This window comes from Typopeltis vanoorti, chromosome 24 (genome assembly GCF_054136105.1).
Source record: "Typopeltis vanoorti isolate ZY-2024b chromosome 24, IOZ_Tvanoo_1.0, whole genome shotgun sequence".
Classification (NCBI taxonomy): domain Eukaryota; kingdom Metazoa; phylum Arthropoda; class Arachnida; order Uropygi; family Thelyphonidae; genus Typopeltis; species Typopeltis vanoorti.
This window is the reverse complement of record NC_143572.1, coordinates 70,429,664-70,451,396: the sequence shown is the minus strand read 5'-3', so window position 1 is coordinate 70,451,396 and position 21,733 is coordinate 70,429,664. Positions and strand designations below refer to the sequence as shown.

The window sequence follows — 21,733 nt, the reverse complement described above, 5'->3', positions numbered from 1 at the left end:
ATTTAATCAACTTCAGTATAAACACAAACTCCACGACAACTAATGAGCCTGTAGGAAATGAGAGTGAGGAGTGGAGAGGATGAGGTGACAAATAACATTTTTAATCCTATCTCAAACTGAATTTTCAGTTTACACAAAAACAAGGAAATAAGTATATAATACTTATTCAAAGCCATGTATTTCACATTGCCAGTGGCAACATTAATTAATTAAGGTAGAATGCAAACAATGGATTGATTTGAAACAGCGAAAGCTGTGTGATATTATATGTAAAAAAATGCAAAGGTATAACCAAGGAAACATATTAGATTAGATGTATAAAAACAATGCCACTGATCATTGATCATAGATTGTAATATTCAGGCTGAAATATATGGTTTAAAATAAATATCATTTACTTATTTCCTTATGTTTTTGTTCAAACTGAAGAAACCTCATGGTACAAGTATCTCTCAAAGAACATCTCTGAATTTGTATTGCCACAAGGTCTGCAGCCTACACAATACATACAGGCTTTGATGTGAGAATTTCAGCATTTTATACAATTTCTGTTCATATCCTACTTTTTTCCTTCATTAAACCAACGCCATATTTAAATTTAAAACCACACAGAACCTACATAGTTCTCCTTGAGCTCATTTATTATTTTATCACTTTAGTTATCAAAACTGAACCATCCAAAAAGAAATCACCGATTAGATTTTTGATGTTTTACATACCTATATGTAAATATATATATATATATACATTTTTTTAAAATCATGAGTGGGGTACCATGTGACAACAGGAAAAAAAAAAAAAAAAAGTGGCTTCTTCATTTTCACAAAACCATCTAGGCTGAAGGAATGAAAATAATAGAATGGGGCCAATTTTGCTTTATAGCCACCTATTAAGAATCTTAAAAAAATTTCACATTTTTATTTGGTACCCCATAATTTTGTGAACTTCAAGGTTAGTTGTTTATGACATTATGCAACCATGGAAACCCATGTTGTGAGCCTCAGTTCTGAACATTTGTGTTCAGAACTGAGCACAAATGTTCAGAACATGTTTCAGTTGATGCCTGGAACTTCGCATTCGACAGGCCAGTCAACGAATGGTGATTTTTACACATTATCCTTTGTAGCACCCTACGATCACATTTGATGAGGTGGGTTGCCCACTCTGCGTAGCACTTGCAGTTGCCTATCTGAGCTGCTATCTCAGTATGGTATTGCTGATCTGAGATGGCCCAATTTGTCAACAATTGGCCGAACAGATAGGCCTGCAACATGGCATCCTATCACAATGCCTCTTTCAAACTCTTGTCAGTTTCCTTCTCACAGCCATTTCAACTGGACACAGTTGGAACCATCATATTCCTCCAATTTATACTGACTACAAACACGACTCGTTATGTGACACAATGAACCTTGCCTATGGGGGAGGGGGGGGGGTGTTCTTCTCAAGCAGTGTGTGTGTATAAGATGGATCGACCCAATATGGTTTGTAAGGTCCAGATTTTTACTTCATAATCAATAGTGAGAAATCATGGAAATATAAAAAAGAATCTTATATACAAGTTTTGTAAATAAGATAAAAACAAAAACCTTTCGAATTATATGATGTGAATGGGCATTATACAGAGCAATATGTAGCACATACTTGTGATTCAGTAGTTAGTTTTTCATAAGATCAAGAGTTGAAGGATGTAGAGGAAACATGATATACAATAACGTGTAATATAAAGATGCATGTCTCCATAGTTATGATCTATATAGTTCACATTATGAAGGAAAATGACATTAAACCTGATATTAACATTGGAGATATTAATCTTAGCTCTTTATTTTATAAATCCTAAATAAATCAGTTCCAGTCCTGTGACTTTAAATCAATCTTATGAAAACAGCCAAAAATGTGGAAAACAACTGAACATTTGAGCTATTTAGAGAATTTTCAGTGAAACAGCAAATTAAATAAGAAAGAGATAGAATAAGCTTGACTGATATGCTGGAGAGCAACTTGAATATATCTATAAATGGAATAAAAAGAGGAATAAGGCAAACCACTAAATTAGGAGTACACAAATGTTCAAACTAATTTTAACATTATACTCAGTCATGTGATGCATTATTATTATTACAAAGATTCATCAAGCAGGGGTACCTACTCTACGACTCTGTCTCCACCACTCAAATCCACCAACTACAATGAACCGCAACCTACACCAACAGCATCTATTGCCCACCACCACCATTAATTTTCACAGACAATCACAAACATCCATGCCCTCAGCGGAATTTGAACCCACAGCCTTTTGGCTGGAGAGGGGATACACTAACCACTCGGCCAACCAGGCCGGCATATACTGTTAAAATTATTTGTCCAACAATTTTTTCCTCTCTACATTATGACAGTAAAATTACTTGAAGCATAAATATTTTATATCATAATTAATCAGTACAAGCAATTTAAGTGATAAAATAGACATAAGAAATACAAGGACTATCTTGGAGAATCTTGATTTTTTGAAATGCAGAATGATGACATGCTTATAAAAGTGCAGTTTTTTTTTATTTTTTTTTTTATTTTAAACTTTACTGTACAATAATTCATATATAATTGTTTTATTCACAGGACAACAGAATAACAATCAGGTATTAAAAAGATGGCAGTCTGTATGTTACATGGGGAGTGAGGAGGGATTAATTAAAGGGGCATTTTTCTTCCTTCTACACTTATATTTACTGCACGTTGCATTTTGCTAAGTTTTTTCCTTTCTTTAAAATTTCTTACATGTTTTTCCAATCTGTTCATTGATTTCCTGCTGCTAGCCTGTAAAAGAAAAAGTTCATTATGGAGCTCAGTACTGATAAAAATTTAATTATTTAACTCAAAAAGATCAATTTTTAAGATATTTAAATTATGCAAAAAAAAAAAAAAAAAAAAAAAGCAATGATGGCATAATGCAAAAGTCTCCCCAAACATTTTGAACTGATTTCACATATGCTTTTTTTTTTTTAATAGATACATTAGAGTATAGGTCTGCAACCTTTCACAATGTTCTTTGAAAGCTAAACCAGTAAGCACTAGAGGTTTAGGTTTAAAATAAAATAAAAAAGGTAAAAACAAATACTAAAATGAAGAGCCAAAAGGCTTCAGTTTGGCAATGCAAAATTATATAAACAAAGTGGATGTTAGATCCAGCATTATTTCAAAGCTAAATGTAGCAACTATGAAAGTTTTGTGAGTTAAGTTGGCCAGAGAGCTTACGGGAATACACTCCCCAGCATCACCAAATCATCTATATATTCACCTTTTATTTGTCCATTCTGATAATGTTTCACTGGTCTTACAGCTGTTTCTCTTCAGAAACCTTAAGAAAGCAAAAACTCTCGTTCAGTACTAAGGAAACTGAAAGTCAAAGAAATGTATTTTTCATAAGCAAACTCTCGGTCAATGCATAAAAGTAATTAATAAATAAAGAGCGAAAAGGCTTCAGTTCGGCAGGATCTAATATCCACTGCCTTAGTCTGCACTAAGGCAACTTGTGAATGCCAGGGAGTGTATTCCCGTAAGCTCTCTGGTCAATTTACCTTACCTTACAAAAACTTCTACACTGGAATCATGTTGTGAACTTATATTATTGGTGACCTTAACAGAACTGTTATTGCTCTCAGTTGAGATAACTTTGGCATCACAAGGCAAGCACTTAAACTGGAAATAGTGACATACATTGAATGTGGGATATGCAAACCACTTCCTATAGGAACAAACATCCTGATGAACCTCTCCTCCACACACAAAAAGACATTATAAGCTTAAAAAAAAGCTATGTAAATACAAGATCATTATAACCAAAAGTGATGATACTGAGGAAGGGAATAAAAAAGCATATTCTTCTAAAAGATCATTCTACCAAATTATAGCTCAAGATCCTCTCAATGCCCAAAAGAAAAATATTCTTAAATTACCAAAAAAACTGCATCTTAACCTCAAAAAATAAAATAAAATAATATACAATAAATAAATCATTAATTCACACCAGGTAGTGTTTGTACATGCATAAACTGCTGAAGGACCAGACATACAAAATGTGTGCCAATTTTAACACGCCATGCATGACAGATAACACTATCTATGGGGAGTTTAGTATAACAGTTTCAATTCTCTACCTGCATCATTCAGTTGGAGGCACTCGTTTGACTAACACATGGCACATAAGTGTCTGTAATGTTAAAAATTGAGTACCACACTGTGATAAAGTTTTTCACAGAAGGGGTTTCTCCAAGTGCTATTAAACAGTGATTGGATGGTGTTTATGTGGAAGTGATGACCCAGGAAAATGTCTCTCTTGTTGAGGAAAAACTGCTCAATGACAGACAGCTGAAGCTCAAAGAAACCTTAGCAAGGTTGGAGCTTTCTATAACAACCATCTTTTGCATCATTCAGGAGAAGCTTTACATGACGAAGGTCTTTTTTCTTCAATTCAGAAGGAGCATCGTGTGACCTATTTCCGCAAGTTTTTAGAGCTGTGTGCCAAGGGAATTAGAGAGAAGTGCTGGAAATTGTTATTGGGGATGAAAACATGGTCCTTTATTATGATCCTCTTTCCAAAAGGGAATCCACGGAGTGGCGCAAACCAGGTGACGCACCACTGAGAAAAGCCAAGGATTGTCAGGGAATTCTCTTGATTGACTTCAAGGAAAGGAATACCATTGTGAATGCAAAATAATATACTTCATTTATGCATGATGCCATAAAGGAAAAGAGACAAGGAATGCTAAGTCGTGGTGTTCGCCTGATTCACGACAATGCTCCGGTCCACATGGCTATTGCAAAAGCTGCAGTGAAGGATTGTGGCTTCTAGGAGATTGAACACCACCCTTACAGTCCAGATCTAGCACCAAGTAACTACTACCTCTTCTCTAAACTGAAGAAAGACCTTCGAGGAAGAAAATTTGCAGATGACAATGAGGTAAAAGATGTAGTTTTAGGCCATTTTGCAGACAAAAGTATAGACTATTTTTTCAAGAGCACAGAAATGTTAATTCAAAGATGTGAAAAGTGTGTTGAAGTAAAGGGAGATTATGTGAGAAAAGTGACACAGTTGTTTTCTTTCTATCACCTCTAAAAGTTAGTCAGGCCAGAAACTTATGGTACAGACACTTATGTGCCACGTGTAATGCTGCTTCCGTATTGAGCAGTCGTATTTTCGCAAAGCTTCATAATGCATTAATTGCAACTTTTTTTGATAGAATTTTATTTGTAAAATTAGCATTTGCGAAGTGTCTTGATGATATTGAATTTCTCGAATGTAATTTGAACTGATTTCAAATTTTATATATATATATTCTCACTGATCTTTTTGCTTTACATAAATTGTGTGCTTTCTGCATGCAATGACTGCACTATAAACAGTCAATGTTTATAATGCAGCTGTTATACATATTTTCTGTAACTGAAAAGTTGAGTTAGCTGCTATGTTTAGTGCTACAATAAATCTGTTGTGCTTGAATGCATGCAGCACAGAGTTTGTGGGAGGGGAGTGTTTTTCATTATAAGTGTCATTCCAGTTGTCTCTAATTACACTAATTGCTGCCAGATATAGTACATAAACTGTAAATATCTCAGTACTGCATGTAGTGATACAATAAAGCTACTTCTGCAGGCAGTTTTCAGTATTTAGACCACAGTAATATAGAGTTTATTTATATTATTACTATGCGGTCTCAATACCAAAAACTACCTACAGAACACGGAAATCTATGCCTAAATAAAGCTACTTGTTTTTCTTGCTTCTGCAGTATATCATCTGTTGAGCTTGGAATGTTTTTCACGATATAGGAACCTTTTTATTTCAGTCTTACAAAACAACGGTAGTAAAAATTTATCTATTCCTGATAAAAACGAATACTTTTTATGTATTATAAGAAGTGGTTGATCTATAACAAAATACTAGCATATGCAAGATATCTGTTATTGATAAGACAGAAGAGCCACTGACAAAAAGAGTAATGAATGTAGTATTCACAAAAGGGCAAATAATTCTGATGATGATTTGAAATTATGTATCCTATTGCTGTGTAAAATGTATACATATCCTCAGAACAAAAGAAAGATCTTAGAAAAAAGTAAATACACATAAGCAGAACAAATTTTACAAGATGATTTGCTGCTCCATCAATCAACATGTGTTCCTGCCACACTTAAGTGAATCAGCTGATCAATATTAGTTACTGGATTAGTCCCTCCCTATAGTTATATACTGAAATACCAACTGTATACAGCAAATGGGTATTATTGGTTAGTTATTTATACTCTGTGAAGAAATCTCTTTCCCTCTCCTTGTAATTTTTTTTTTTTTTTTTTTTAATTATGCCATCAGAAATTCACTTATGCATGTCTATAATTTATAGATCACATGCTATTTGCTACACCAGCAACTTATAGGACATATATCACAAATGTTAATTATTAATAGTTCGTTTGTCAGTAATGAAAGCATTTCAATCACACACACACTGTTCTTTCTCTCCTTTATAATTCCCATTCTCCCATGGCTTATTAACGATGGTTTACATATTTAAACCTTTGAGTTCTGGGTTCTTTCTGGATTCATTCTTGTCTCCTTCACTGCCATTTTTATATATATCCTAAAACAAACACAGTTTTCCCCCCAGGCAGATTTGGTTACAATTATTATTATTATTATGTGACACCTTCAAGGAGTCCAAGAGCTCATCGTAGGAGGGCACTCTACTCCACTCTGCTACGCACAATCTGACCATCTCCATTGCTACTTAATTCTCCTGCTACACACACACACACAACCATCAATGGCATCTACTGCCCATACATATGGTGTCTGCTGAAACGCAAGAATGAAATATCTGTGGGATACAGGGTTTTCTCTTGCCCCACAAGGTAGTTAAGGTGATAGCAAGAAAGCTATGATCACCCCAACGTGAATGTGTTAAGGAATGAAAGCCTCATCATGTGAAACCATCCAAAATACATGGAGCTCTCAAAATTCACAAACCTAACACCCCCCTTCCTTCACGACCAATAGTTGAGAACAGTGTGCGCACTACATACAAACTTTCCAAAGCAGTTGTCAATCAAACCCCTCTTTTTTTGAAAAACTTCTGTTCATTTAAAACTATATTAAAAAAAAAAACATCCTTAAAATTCACACAATTAGCTTTGACACTATATCTCGGTTTACTCATGCACCATTAACAGAGATTGTTGATTTGATAAAGACCCATTTCTCCACCCCCAGACATATCTGATTTATTTAAATTTACCGTACATGTGGGGTTATTATCACATGGAAAGGAAAAATATACAAGCCACTGGATAGGATGGCAATGGGGTCCCCATTAGCTAATTTCTATATAGAGCACTTAGAGAACTAAGCATTCAACAACACAACTACACCAAAATCAGTGGTCTGGCTGTTTATATTAATATAAATTAAAGATGCCAAGAAATTATATTCTTGGTTTAATCCTTTATCCAAGTGTAAGCAAACAAAGTTTGCTCTTGAACTATTTTCAGGACAGGGCGACTAGTATACAGAAGCTAATGACTTCACATCGCTTGCTTTAGTATCCCATAATGCAAAGCACATATCCTTACGGACATGTATAATGAACTGTAATGCTATGCATTATGGTTCATTATAACATATGATATGTTATAATATGATATCGTGTTATGTAATATGATATAACATATCATATTATACATGTAGTGACACTATATTACATATTGTATTTTATACACGTAGTGACACTACCCAGACTGGTTTCAATCTTTATTGAGGTCTCATCAGTGGGAGCCAGGCCCAGAGGTGATACCAAGGTTGAAGTAATGCAGGTCATATTTCCATATACGAGTAACCAAAAGGTGTCACACCTTATTATTAAAATTCTCTGGATTAGAGATAGCTGTTGGAAGTTTACTTCCAACTGTTTAATGTTAATGATGTGTTTGCTATTTGATCCAATATTCCAGACACATTAGATATGTTCCAAGTGCACTTAAACAGCAAACATCCTAAAACTCACTGCACAATACAATCAAACAGCAAAAATCAACAGAAAAAGAATCAATGTCTGCCCTTCCCGGATACTCTGGTCACATACCATTCAAATGGTTCATTCATTTTTTTTTTATTTACAGAAAACACACACATACTGTTAAGATATTTACACAATCAATAATACCATTATTCAGTCCAACAATACAGTATTCTAAAAACGCTTTTAACATACAGAGTCAAAGTTATCTATAAGCAAAACTTGTCTATCGTCTATTATAGCCATTTTTGCTAATGGTTATGATCCTTATAAAATACTATTGGTCATCGTATTCCCCCCCCTCACCTAATACACAAGACTGAAACAAAATTATCCCATGTATTCAATACACACCTGAAAAGAGGCAGAGGGTTTAATAAATACAAGCTCTACATTCCATTGCATTAAAATTACAATACATACCAAACTAACAACCATCTTTCATTTGCCTAGAGCAGTGTTTCTCAAAGTGCGATACGAGTACCCTCAGGGGTACGCGAAAGGTCGTTAGGGGGTAAGTGGCAATTTTCGGCTATGCATAATTAAAGGAGTCATATTTTTCAACAAACAGTGCAATTAGAGACAACCGGCATAAAATGGCACTAACTAATGAATCATATCCCCTCTCCAACAGAAACTGCTGGTAGACCAAGCAAAACCATATGTTGCCGGTGGAACATATGGTTTTGCTTGACACCACCCCTGTCGTTAACATATTAAAACTAAGAAATATATAGTGAATGTGTTTTAGATATTATGGAATTCGGTTGAAGGGAATTAGCATTTCAACTCAACTGTTGAAATGCTAATTTGTCTTTGGTTCGTGCAATCTTTTGTTAATACTGCACCAATCATACGCAGTTCTTTGCTGCTCTACGTATCTCAAGTCTTGTAAATTACTGGTAATTTTTGCTTGAAATAATGGGAAAGGAGATGACTTTGACGATGCACACAAAGAAACTGTTCTTGATGACAAAAGTAGTGATAGCGAGTAGGAGCTTCTTGGTAAGTCGCACCGTTTTCAGTTTTTTTCTGAAAATTTTAGTTTCCGAAAATTCCTGCATGTATCTCGCAACACGATTTTTTAGCTTTCAAATTCTTACGTATGGATCATTGGTTAAAGATTGCATTTATAAAACCCCCAAAAGAGAGAGCAATATAGCAAATACAAGTATCTGTAAGCAACAAGAAAATGTTGATATTGAATCTGGATCAAATGAAATTGATACAAGTGTGTCGTCTGACATCTCTAGAGAACCAAAATTTAAAAATAAATAATATTTTTTATTTACATTAACATATAAATTCAAATAAAATAGATATTTAATTTTAATTAATGAATTTATTTTTTAATTAATTAATTGGAGGGTACTTGGTAATAATGAAAATTTAAGAAGGGGTACGTGGATATCTGAAGTTTGAGAAACACTGGCCTAGAGCATCAGTTCCCAACCAGTGGCATGCGTACCCCTAGGAGTACGTGCTGGGCCGTTCAGGGGTACACGAAAAATAATCAGTAATGACGGAAAAACACTCATTTCCACTATTTTACAGATAGGCACTGAATAAAATTGTCAGTATTTAAAAACAAGGGATAAAATTTATATAAAAGGGGTTTACAAGTGGAAAAAGGTTGGGAACCACTGGCCTAGGGGCAAACTTTATCCTCTATAACAGAGGTCAGCAACACGCAGCCAATAAAACGTTGACCATACTTACATGGCATGTGGCCCATAAAATTTTATCAAGAAAAGACGTTATAGACATTTGAAGAGGACATTATCTACTAGTCAAGTGCTAGATGGTTAAGCAGAGGTGCTGTGCTAAAAATATTTTTTAATTTACGTGAAGAAATAATTTTCATGATGGAACACGAAAATACTGTCCCACAACTATCGGATAAAAAAATGGATCTCTTGCATTTATGGTAGACATTACAACTACCTTAATAAACTTAATTTGAACCTACAGCACCAAGGTAAATTACTAGTAGAACTGTTTTCTGGCATAAAAGCTTTTGAAGGCAAACTATGTCTGTCAAAGAAACATATGATGGAAGAAAATCTACATGATTATATATGTTGCAAGTCGACTTCTACGGTTGGATAGCAAACAGAAAAGGAAACTTTTGTTGGTATTATTGAAGGTTTACAAAACGGAATTTTCAATAAGATTTGTGGATATTGAACCCTTTTAATGTCGACATTGATGACCTACCAAACCAACTACTGATGGAAGTTTTGGAATTGCAACACAATGAAACATTAACGAACGCATTTTCGTTATAAAATATCCAAAAATTTTATCGATGCTTACCAAAAAATTTGAAGGATTAATCAGTTTCGCAGAGAAGATGATAGTCGCATTTGGAAGCACATACATTTGCGAACAAGCATTTTCTGCCATGAGTTTTAGAAAAAGTAAATTTTCTTCTCGACTGACTGATGAATATTTGGATGCTTCGATTTGAATTTACATCTCAGGTTATAAAGTGGATCTAGATAATTTGGCTAAGGAAACACAATCACAAAAGTCACATTAAACAGGGACACACACATGTTGTGATGCATAAACTATATTACTGTGTTTTTGCATGATAATAATTTTTCATATTTTTCATTGAGTTTTATTTTCACGCTTGTTTTATATCTCGCACTTTAAATATTTCTGTTTTTTTAAGATTGATATAATAAAAATTGATACCTTGAGTATTTTTTCACTCACTATTTTCTATTAATTAAACGCTTGCAGCCTGATTATTAAAAATAAAAGTTGAACGTGGCCCGCGAGTCTGAAAAAGTTGCCGACCCCTGCTCTATAACATCAGGAGTGCATGAAGTGACTTGTCCTTTCAATGGCTTATCATACTGTAATTAAACAGGAAGATATATTGATATCCACCTAAAATATAAAAAAATACATTCGCCATCATTGGTATGGGAAGTCAGGATTGACAGACCATACTACCCATTTACAGAGCATTAGACAGATGAAAACCAGTGCTTTGTAGATGTCGCCAAAAGTAAGAATGTTTTTGGGAACCAGAAACAGCAATAAAACACTCACCAAATCTCAACAAAACAGCTGCATTAATTTGTCAAAAATATGGAAGATTGCCAGAATTAAGTTGGAGATGGTCTTAAAATGGATATCAACGGATGGCTCTCTCTTTCTACTGTTAACCAACAGTAGAGCGAGCCATTTAGACTTTAGTTTGCTTCTGAAGTTTCTGTTATGTTAAAATTCATGAGAGTTCTCCTATAAAGACCATGCTCCTATTTGCATTCTGCTTGAATATTTTCTATCACTGTTCTGTGACTGCTTGTGTCATTAATAATCATTCAGTCTTAAAATGTCTCCAGACATTTACAATATCTTTATCTTCAGTTTTTGAGTCACTTTTTACAGTGCTCCCCCCCCATCCATTTCTAATTTCTTCGTTAGTCTCCAAAACATTAACCACTTTCTTCATTCTTACTCAAATCTTCCCACAGCTTTACTTTCTTATATTTTCTTTGGTATTCTCTTAGAGCACATGCTGACTTCCTTGCTAGGAGTTTTCGACATGTTCTTTTCCACGACAATTGCAGTGTCAACTTTACTACTAACTTCTCTGGGTGAATCAATGGTTTCTTCAGATCCACCCAAATTTCTTAATTATAATTTTTTTTTCCATTTCACTTACTCTTTTTTTTTTTCTCTCAAATAATATTTGTATACCCGAGTGAAAAAGTTTACCTCTAAAAGCTCCTCAATTTTGATTATTTTTTCTTTTTAGCACAAAATTCATTTTTATCAACTCAAAGCTATATAGTAATCACTTCCTTTTTTTAAACCCTCTGTATACTTCTATGTCCTGAACTAGCATGAAGACAGCGCTATCAAAATTAATGCAGTCAATAAATAACTCTTTTTTTTATTTCTTCTATCTTCTCTCCATGCAAATTGTTGCATATATTATAGGAACAACATCATCACCGTCATCACCATCATCAAATTCCTGACATGAACCCTCATGGGATGTACAGGATACGATAATACTACGTGAAAAACTTACATCATTACTAACTTCCTATCTACAGTTTTTCTCCAAATCAATCTGTTACCTGTCAAGACTCCAACATTATCACACCTAATATTTCTGTCTTCTAAGGCACTATTTACTGCATCAATCCACCTATAACTGTCTTCCTCAGGGTCTTTTTCCTGCCAGAGAACATTTGTTTTGCTAATCTTTCCTTTCCCATTCTGTTTAAGTGACCATACCACCTGAGATTAGCTCTGATAATACATTCCTGGATACTAACAATGTCAAGTTCTTTCCTAGTAACCTCATTTTTAATATGATAGTGCCACTGAAGCCTATGTTCATGCTCCTAATCTTTCTCAGGCCTCTCATATATGCAGTCTTTATCTTTGGTCACGTGTTTTATTTCTAACCCAGCTCTCAGATCCATAAGTTAAAATTGGCTTGAACACTAATTTAGTGTTTTGACTAATTTCCCTCTTATTCCATATAAATTAATTCAGTTGACTTCCTACCATACCAGCTTTGTTGATTCTGTTGTTTATTTCTGTATTTAATTTACCATTTTCACTAAAAATCGTGCCTAAGTAGTTGAAATGTTTTAGTTGTTCTATTGGTTCTCCACTGACAATGCAGTTGATATTTTCAATGCTTCTGTCCATTTTCATTGACTTTGTCTTGTTATTGCTGACCTTCATGTCTATTACAACAGTTATTCAATTTAGTTAGGGAATCTTGCAGACTTGTACTGGATTTATTTAGAAGTATAACATCGTCTGCATAAAGCAAAGAGCTGACATTAGCATCTCCAATTTTGATATCAGGTTTAATACCACTTTCTTTCATAATGTAATCCATATAGATAATGAATAATAGTGGGATAATGTACATCCTTCTCTGACACCAGATTTAACATTAAACCATCTTCCTGCACATCCTTCAATTCTAACTGCTGACTTACAACTCAAATAAAGACTAAGTATTGCTTGATATAATGCCCCATTGACACCATATAACTGTAGAGTATTGAATAGCTTCTCTCTTGGCACCCTGTCATATGCCTTTTCCAAATCGACAAAACTTAAATACAGATCTTTGTTATATTCCCATGATTTCTCCACTATTTGTCGTAAAGTGAAGATCTCATCCTGACAGCCTCTATTTGACCTGAATCCAGCTTGTTCTTCACCAAGCTTTTCTTCCACAATTCTTCTCAACCGTTTCTCAAGTATACTTGCATATATCTTACCAGGAACACTCAATAGGGATATACCTCTGTAATTCTCACATTCAGTTTTATTTCCCTTTTTATATATATATGGGTACTATGAGAGCTCTACTCCAATCATCTGGAATTTGCCCCTCTGTCTAAGCCTTCTGAACTATGCAATGCAGCCACTGTAAGACTTTTATACCTCCATACTTGAGCAGTTCTGGTCGAATATCATCTACTCCAGCTGTGTTTCCATTTCAGGCTTTTTCTACTTCAAGTATAGATATGTATTCTTGATTGCATGTCTGAGTGCTTTTTACCACTATGCTCGCATCACTGCTTGTTTCATTCAGCAATTTTTCAAAGTAATCACTCCATATATATGAAGAACATCTTCTACTCCAGTTTTCTTCTTCTTCTTTCCACAGTATTAGGCATACCGGCCTCACACCATCTCTTTAGGGATCTACCTCTACTTCTTTTCCCTTTTGGTTTATAATTTAGTATTCTTTTTTAGTAATCTTTCTGGTGACATTCTATTTACATGCCAGATTCATTTGTTTCTGTAATTTTCTATTGTTTGTGAAATTGGTTGTTCTTGAAGTTCTTTTAAAATATCTGCATTTCTTTTCTTATCTAATTTAGTACTAGTCTGCAGTTCTTCTTAGAAATTTTATTTCTGTTGATATTATCCTTTGGTAATCTATTTTCTTCATTGTCCAAGTTTTGCTTCCATATAATATTACAGGTTTTGCTAAAATGTTGAATAATCTTAATCTAGTATTCCTTTTACTAAATGGGTGTAAAATTATTATTAATCATGCCTATAGTTTTGGTGAATTTACTAATTTTATGTTTTGAATCAATTTCTTCAATGTAATTTATATTACAACCGAGATAATTAAAATTATTAACTTGTTCAATGGTTTGTTGTTTAGAACTATTTTACTTCTTACTGGTTCCTTTCCTTTAAATGGCATGGCTTTTGTTTTCTCAGAAGATATTTTCATGTCGTATTTGGCAACAATCCTGTCAAGATTGTAGGGAGTCAACTGTAATTCATCTTCTGTGTTAGCGATTAAAATTTGGTCATCTGCATATGTATTTAGACAGTAATTTGTTTCTAGTTGTATTCCTGTATTATTGATACACTGCCCTTCTTTTAGTATTTCGTTTTTATATATATTAAAAAGAATCAGAGATAGATTGCATCCCTGTCTTACTCCTCTATTTATTTTTATCCACTTTGTAGGTGTATCTCTGGTTTTCACTGTTATGTTATTTTCATAAATATTGCCACTGCTTTTATTAATTGCAAAGGTAATTCTATTTTGATTAATATTTCAAAGAGTAATAATAATAATAATAATTATTATTATTACTCTTTAAAATATTAATCAAAATAGCATTACCTTCACAATTAATATTTAAGAATTTATTCTTTTTACTAAATCAAGGCTTTTTCACAGTCTATAAATAATATATGACTATGTTAAATTCTCTTTGTTTTTCAATTAACTGTTTTAAAGTGAAGACTGAATCAATGCATGATCAACCTTTTCTAAATTCGTTTTATTCTTCTACTAAATGTTTTTCAATATAGTTGTTTATTTTCTTTTTCAAGAGTGCTGTTTATATTTTATATCCAGAATCCAGCAAACTTTTCCCTCTGTAATTTGAGCAATTTGATTTATCACCTTTTTTATAAATAGGTAAAATAATTGAATTTTTTCAACCATCTGGAGATGTTCCTGTTTATAAAATTTCATCATCATCATCATCAAATTCCTGCCATGTACCCTCAAGGGGTGTACAGGATATGATAGTACTACATGAAAAAAATTACATCATTATTAATTTCCTATCTACAATTTTCCTCCAAATCAGTCTGTTACTTGTCAACACTCCAACATTATCAGATCTTATATTTCTATCGTCTAAAGCACTTTGTACCATATCAATCCACCTATATCTTGGTCTTCCTCTGGGTCGTTTTGCTGCCAACCTGGCAGAGAACACTTGTTTTGCTAATCTTTCCTCGCCCATTCTGTTTAAGTGACCATACCACCTGAGATTAGCTCTGCTAACACATTCCTGGATGCTGACAATGTCAAGTTCTTTCCTAATATCCTCGTTTTTAATATGATATTGCCATTGATACCATTTGTTCACACCTATAATCTTTCTCAGGACTCTCATATCTGTGGTCTCTAGTCTTTGGTCAAGTGTTTTACTTCTGACCCAGCTCTCAGATTCATAAGTTAAAACTCTGGTTTGAACACTGTCTTGTATACAGCTAATTTAGTGTTCCGACTAATTTCTCTCTTATTCCATATAAATTTATTCAATTGACTTCCCACCATACCAGCTTTGCTGATTCTGTTGTCTATTTCTATATTTAATTTATCATCTTCAGTAAAAATCGTGCCTAAATAGCTGAAATGTTTTACTTGTTCCACAGGTTCTCCATTCACAACACAGTTGACATTTTCAATGATTCTGCCTATTTTCATTGTCTTTGTCTTTTTATTGCTGACTTTCATACCATATCTATTACAACAGCTATTCAATTTAGTCAGAGAATCTTGCAGACTTGTAGCAGATTTATTTAGAAGTATAACATCGTCTGCATAAAGCAAAGAGCTGACATTAACATCTCCAATTTTGATATCATGTTTAATACCACTTTCCTTCATAATGTGATCCATATAGATAATGAATAACAGAGGGGATAATGTACATCCTTGTCTCACACCAGATTTAACATTAAACCATCTTCTGTACTTCCTTCAATTCTAACTGCTGACTTACAACTCAAATAAAGACTAAGTATTGCTTGATATAATGCCCCATTGACACCATATAACTGCAGCGTATTGAAAAACTTCTCTCTTGGCATCTTGTCATATGCCTTTTCCAAATCGACAAAACTTAAATACAGATCTTTGTTATATTCCCATGCTTTCTCGACTATTTGTCGTAAAGTGAAGATCTGATCCTGACAGCCTCTATTTGGCCTGAATCCAGCTTGTTCTTCACCAATCTTTTCTTCTACAATTCTTCTTGACCGTTTCTCAAGTATACTTGCATAGATCTTGCCAGGAACAATCAGCAGGGAAATACCTCTGTAATTCTCACATGCAGTTTTATTTCCCTTTTTATATATGGGTACTATGAGAGCTCTACTCCAATCATCGGGAATTCGTCCCCATGTCCAGGCTTTCTGAACTATGCAGTGCAGCCAATGTAAGACTCTTATACCACCATACTTCAGCATTTCTGGTCGAATATCATCTACTCCTGCTGCCTTTCCACATTTCAAGCCTTTGATGGCTTTTTCTACTTCAAGTATGGATATATATTCCTGATTGCATGCCTGGTCAGTGTTTTTTACCACTGTGCTGTCATCACTGCTTGTTTCATGTAGCAGTTTTTCAAAGTAATTACTCCATACTTCAAGGATATCTTTTTCTCCCGTTTTCATGTCACCTTTATCATCTCTAATTCCTTTTACAGCACTCTTAAGCTTCTTCAACAACCTCCAGAATATTTTGCCACCTTGATATTTTTTTCTATATTCTTGCCGAAGTCCTCCCATGACTTTTGTTTAGCTAGTTTTACACAGTGTTTAGCATTCTTGCATTTGTCTCTATATTCTCTAAGAGCACAAGCTGACTTATTTGACAGGAACTTTTGATATGCTTTCTTCTTTTCCTTCACTGCCTCTTTAACTTCCTGTGTCCACCAGGGAGTTCTGATTTTTTTATCCTTACAGACAACCTCACCACATGCCTCTCTGGCAGAATCAATCAATGTTTTCTTCAGAGTTTGCCACTGAATCTCCAAGGTTTGATTCCTGTTCTCAAACTCTTTCATTTTTTCTTCAATAATATTTGTGTATTTTAGTCTACAGTTCACATCTGAGAGCAGCTCAGCTTTTATTCACTTTAAAACTTTCTTACATGTTATTCTTTTCAATATGAAATTCAATTTTATCCTACTCAAGACTAAATAGTGATCACTTCCAATTTCAAATCCTCTGTACACTCTGGTGTCCTGCACCAGGGAGAAAACATCACTATCAACAATAACATAGTCAATGAGACTTTTCTTATTCCTTGCCTCTTCTCTCTCTCTCCATGTGAATTTGTGCAGATTTTTATGTTGGAACATGGTGTTAGTAATAACCAGTCCATGTCCTGAGCAGAAATCCAACAGATATTTGCCATTATTATTAGCTTTGCTCTTTTCTCCAAATTTTCCCAAAATATTTTTGTATGTCTCACAATCATTTCCTACTCTGCTATTTAGATCCCCAACAAGGACCAACTTTTCATTTTTCATTGTGTCTGTTGCTTTTTCTAAAGCCTCAAAAAACTCCTCCACTTCTACCTTAGTAGAACCTTCTGTGGGACCATAGAAGGTTCCCAGTTATCCAGCTTTGACTTTTAAGCAATCCCACTTACCGAGAAATGTTCTGAAATTTTTTCGTAGAATAATAATGAAAAGTAGTCAAAATCACAGTAAGTTGTGATTTTGACAAAATCACAGTAACTTGTCTTTTTTCCACTTCTGGATTCAGAAGTAGAAAAAAGACAAGTGATGTAATATTAAACCTCATATCATTCTGAGGTATAATTATAAGTGATGTAAAATTAAAAAAATCGATGAATAAAAACCTGAACTTTAAAAGGCCTTCTCACTAAACAAGTAGATAGGTTTATATATCTAGGAAGTCTAATAACTTGTGACAGAAAATTTGAACAGAAATAAAAATACAGCCAATTCTCTTTTTACTTTTTTTTATTATTTTTTTACATGAATTCGAAATAACGCAGTTTAGAAAACAACAGCAATTCTATTTTTATACAGTATATTTTGATTTAACATGGTTCAAATGGTGCTTGTTTTTTTAAATTTCTCTTTGAATTCAGTTCTGTTAAAAAGGGTATTTTCATTATTATTATCATTTCCTAAAAATGATAATAATAATGGACTTAAATTTGAATTTTGGGGAACCACCTTGATGTTTTAAATATCAGGGATTACTCTACGCTACAGAATGTAGACAACTGTGGCGACAATAAAAAAATCCAATTTTTTAAATTATGATTCCCCAAATTAAGCCGAGAGATGATCCGTTATATTCACTTTCCGTTGGTTCCCGGAAACAGAAGGATGCTATGCTGATTCCTCAAAGTTAAATTGGTCCATTATGGGAAGCCAGCCTATATCAAGCTGCATGAAAGGAGTTAAGCTGTTTGCTAAACAATCACTTCTTGTTTACATTTCGAAATGTTTACAGGTCTTGTGATTTGTTTGTGCAATAGAGTTATACAGCGTGTATTAGAAGTTTTGTACGCGTAATATCAAATTAGTAAAATTAATTATTGATTATTTCCAGATATTTTCTTAACATTACCCCATTAATCATGATGTCAGATAATCCAGTTAGACAGAAGAAGAAAGGAAAAGATATTTCTTTAGAAACTAAGATCCAAATTTTAGATCGTTTAACAGCTGGAGAAGGTTCAACATCCTTAGGGAAATATTTTGAATTGAACGAAGCTACGTGAGAAGATTAAGAAAAATGAAGAGGCATTAGAAAATCTGTTCTTTATGGAACAAAGTTACGTGTCAAGTCATCATCGTATATGAGAGACATTATAAAAGTGAAGATGGAAAAGGCCCTAGTGATGTGGATAGAAGATTGCTCAGATTGTTAGTGATGATGAAATAATAGAAGCTGTCCTTGAGAATCTCGATGAAAAAGAAAAAACTGACTGCAGGATTAATTAAAGAAGGGCTTCAAATGGCTAGTAAATTGCAAAGTCATTTTCTTACACATGATCCAAATACTGAACAGTTTAAATGAAGAATTAATCAAAGATCTAGTCAAAACAGGATCTCAACAATTAATTACAGAGTTCTTGGTAAAAATAAAAAAAAAAATCAACCTTCAGAATTTTTGGAAATTAGTTCTAATTTAGTTCCTTTTACTGAAGAAAACGTTTCGGCATTGCAGTATGAACAGGACAGCCAAAGTGTTTCAAGTGATGGAAGTGATTTAATTCCAGTCTCACAGAAAAGTGTTTTTAGAATCAGCACTGGACACTCTTCCCCAACCTCAACAGATATGGGTGCATTAGTTTTGCTGGGGATCTGGGAGAGACAGTCATTCTGAGACTGGATAATTGGACTTCTGCAAATAATTAGCTACATAGTTATCCATCACAGAGAGGGTGCATTGTTAGGGCACAGGTTTTAGTTGAATTTAAATTGTTTCCAATGCTTGAGTTGAACATCCTCTGCTTGTCACAGCTATTATTCGTGCTCTTAAGATGCTGGTTAGAAAACCAGTGAAATAATATTAGTAAGTTCCAATAATATTACTAATATGAATAATCAACAACACTTAAGCCTTTCAATGCATAAAGTGACAGTTGGTTATGGAAACAGCTGACATACCATGATACTGTGAGACATCATAAAGGTGTCTAATATCACACTGAATTCTGGAGATTAGCATGAAGCTCATAATGTGGATAAGATGCAAATCAGTGAACTGCTTTGAAAAAAATGTGGAGAGAATAGAAATCAGACTAAGCTCATGGGTAGTAACAGAGCACATGCAAGGAAGATAGGCATCAAGATATTATTAGGATGCATCAGAGAGAGTCTATCTCATTCAAATGTGATAGAGACTACTATAATATATATATAAAGGTATCTTTTCTCATTATCACATTTGAATGCAGATATATACTTGACGAGAAATTATATTCTTGTTTTAATCCTTCACCCAAGTGTGAGCAAACTGCCTCAGTATCCCATACCATTTTATTTCTTATAAGCTAAGGCAACCAACATGAAATCAACAGCTTTATATATAAGTAGATCAGTCATGAAGATACTTCATGCCCAAATAGTTTGTTTATGCTTAAGTAAAGGATGAAAACAAGAATAACTTGTTCTGTGGACATTTTTGGTATTGAGACCACATTATGATGTAACTAATTCTTATTTTTATTAGCCTCTTTAGTTACATCATAATGTGGTCTCAATACCAAAAACTATCCACAAAAATGCTAAACCACAGTTTAGCAGTTCTGTGGCAAAAAAACCTACTGGCAAAACTTTCCACAACTATCTCTAATCTCGAATATTTAGTAATATGGTGATACACTACTTTACTATTTGTATATAGAAAATATATAACATCAGCATTGATTTAACCTTGGTCTCAACAGTGGCCACCACCAATGAGACCTTAATAATGGTTGAAAATGGTCACTACCTAGACCAGTTCCCATGATGTTTTGCATTATAAGATACTGAGGCAATTGATGTAAAATCCACAGTCTATATACAAGAAGACTAGTCATGAAGACACTTCACATTCACATGCAAACTCTGTTTGCTCGCACTTGAGTAAAAAATTAAAAATGAATACAATTTCTTGTCACGTATAATACTCTATAACCCAGTGGTAAAACTTTCAGGATACTGTTTCTTTGGGAGAAATATCTGCAGCCATACATATCATGTTATATATTATTCACAAATGCAGATTAGCATGCAAATATCTTTAATATTTTGGCTACTGAGTATACAATTTCAATCCTGATTGTATCAAATCTCCATATCTCCCTAAGCATTCATATCTGGGTTTCTATTCACTAATCAATTATACAGCAATAATAAGAATTTTACACATCATCCTGAATTTCCTGATATGTACTCCTAAGGGATTTTCAGGTTACTAGACAGCACTACATCATTAGTATACATCAGTTTGGTGTTTTGTCTAAGTTCTTCTCTATTTCATATAAATTTATTTAACTGGCTACCCACCCTACCAGCTTTGCATATTCTGTTGTCTATTTCCAGATTTAACCTGCTATCTTCACTAAAAAATGTGCCTAAAGAGGTGAAATATTTTACTTGTTCTATAGGATTTCCATTCAGAATGCAACTGAAATTTTTTATGCTCCTGCCTATTTTCATAGTTTTGGTCTTTTTATTGCTGATTTTCTTGCCAAATTTGATACAGCTGTTATCCAATTTAGTTAGAGAATGCTGGAGACTTGCACTAGATGTGTTTAGAAGTACAACATCATTTGCATAAAGCAAAGAGCTAAATTTGACATCTCCAATTCTAATATCAAGCCTAATGACGCTTTCTTTCATAATGTGATTCACATAGATAGATTATGAAGGAGTGGGGATAATGCGCATCCTTGTCTTACCTCCTGATTTTACATCAAACCATCTTCTTGTATTTCCTTCAATCCTAACTGCTGACTGACAACTTAAATATAGACTATGTATTGCTCTGTATAATGTTCCATTTGCACCACACAATTGAAGTGTTTTGAAAAGTTTTTCTCTAGGCACCTTATTGTATGCCTTTTCCAGATCTAC

General features: G+C 33.8%; 1 protein-coding gene across 1 annotated transcript in view; it reads right to left on the bottom strand.

Moving 5' to 3' along the window:
• Positions 1-2,566: 2,566 nt before the first annotated feature.
• LOC150093395 (uncharacterized) overlaps positions 2,567-21,733 on the bottom strand; it is a 188,640-nt gene continuing 169,473 nt past the window's right edge. Inside the window, exon 15 of the mRNA XM_090413821.1 lies at positions 2,567-2,817. Within this exon, the coding sequence (XP_090269947.1) occupies positions 2,692-2,817 (126 nt within the window). The 3' untranslated portion in view covers positions 2,567-2,691. The remainder of the gene's footprint in view (positions 2,818-21,733) is intronic.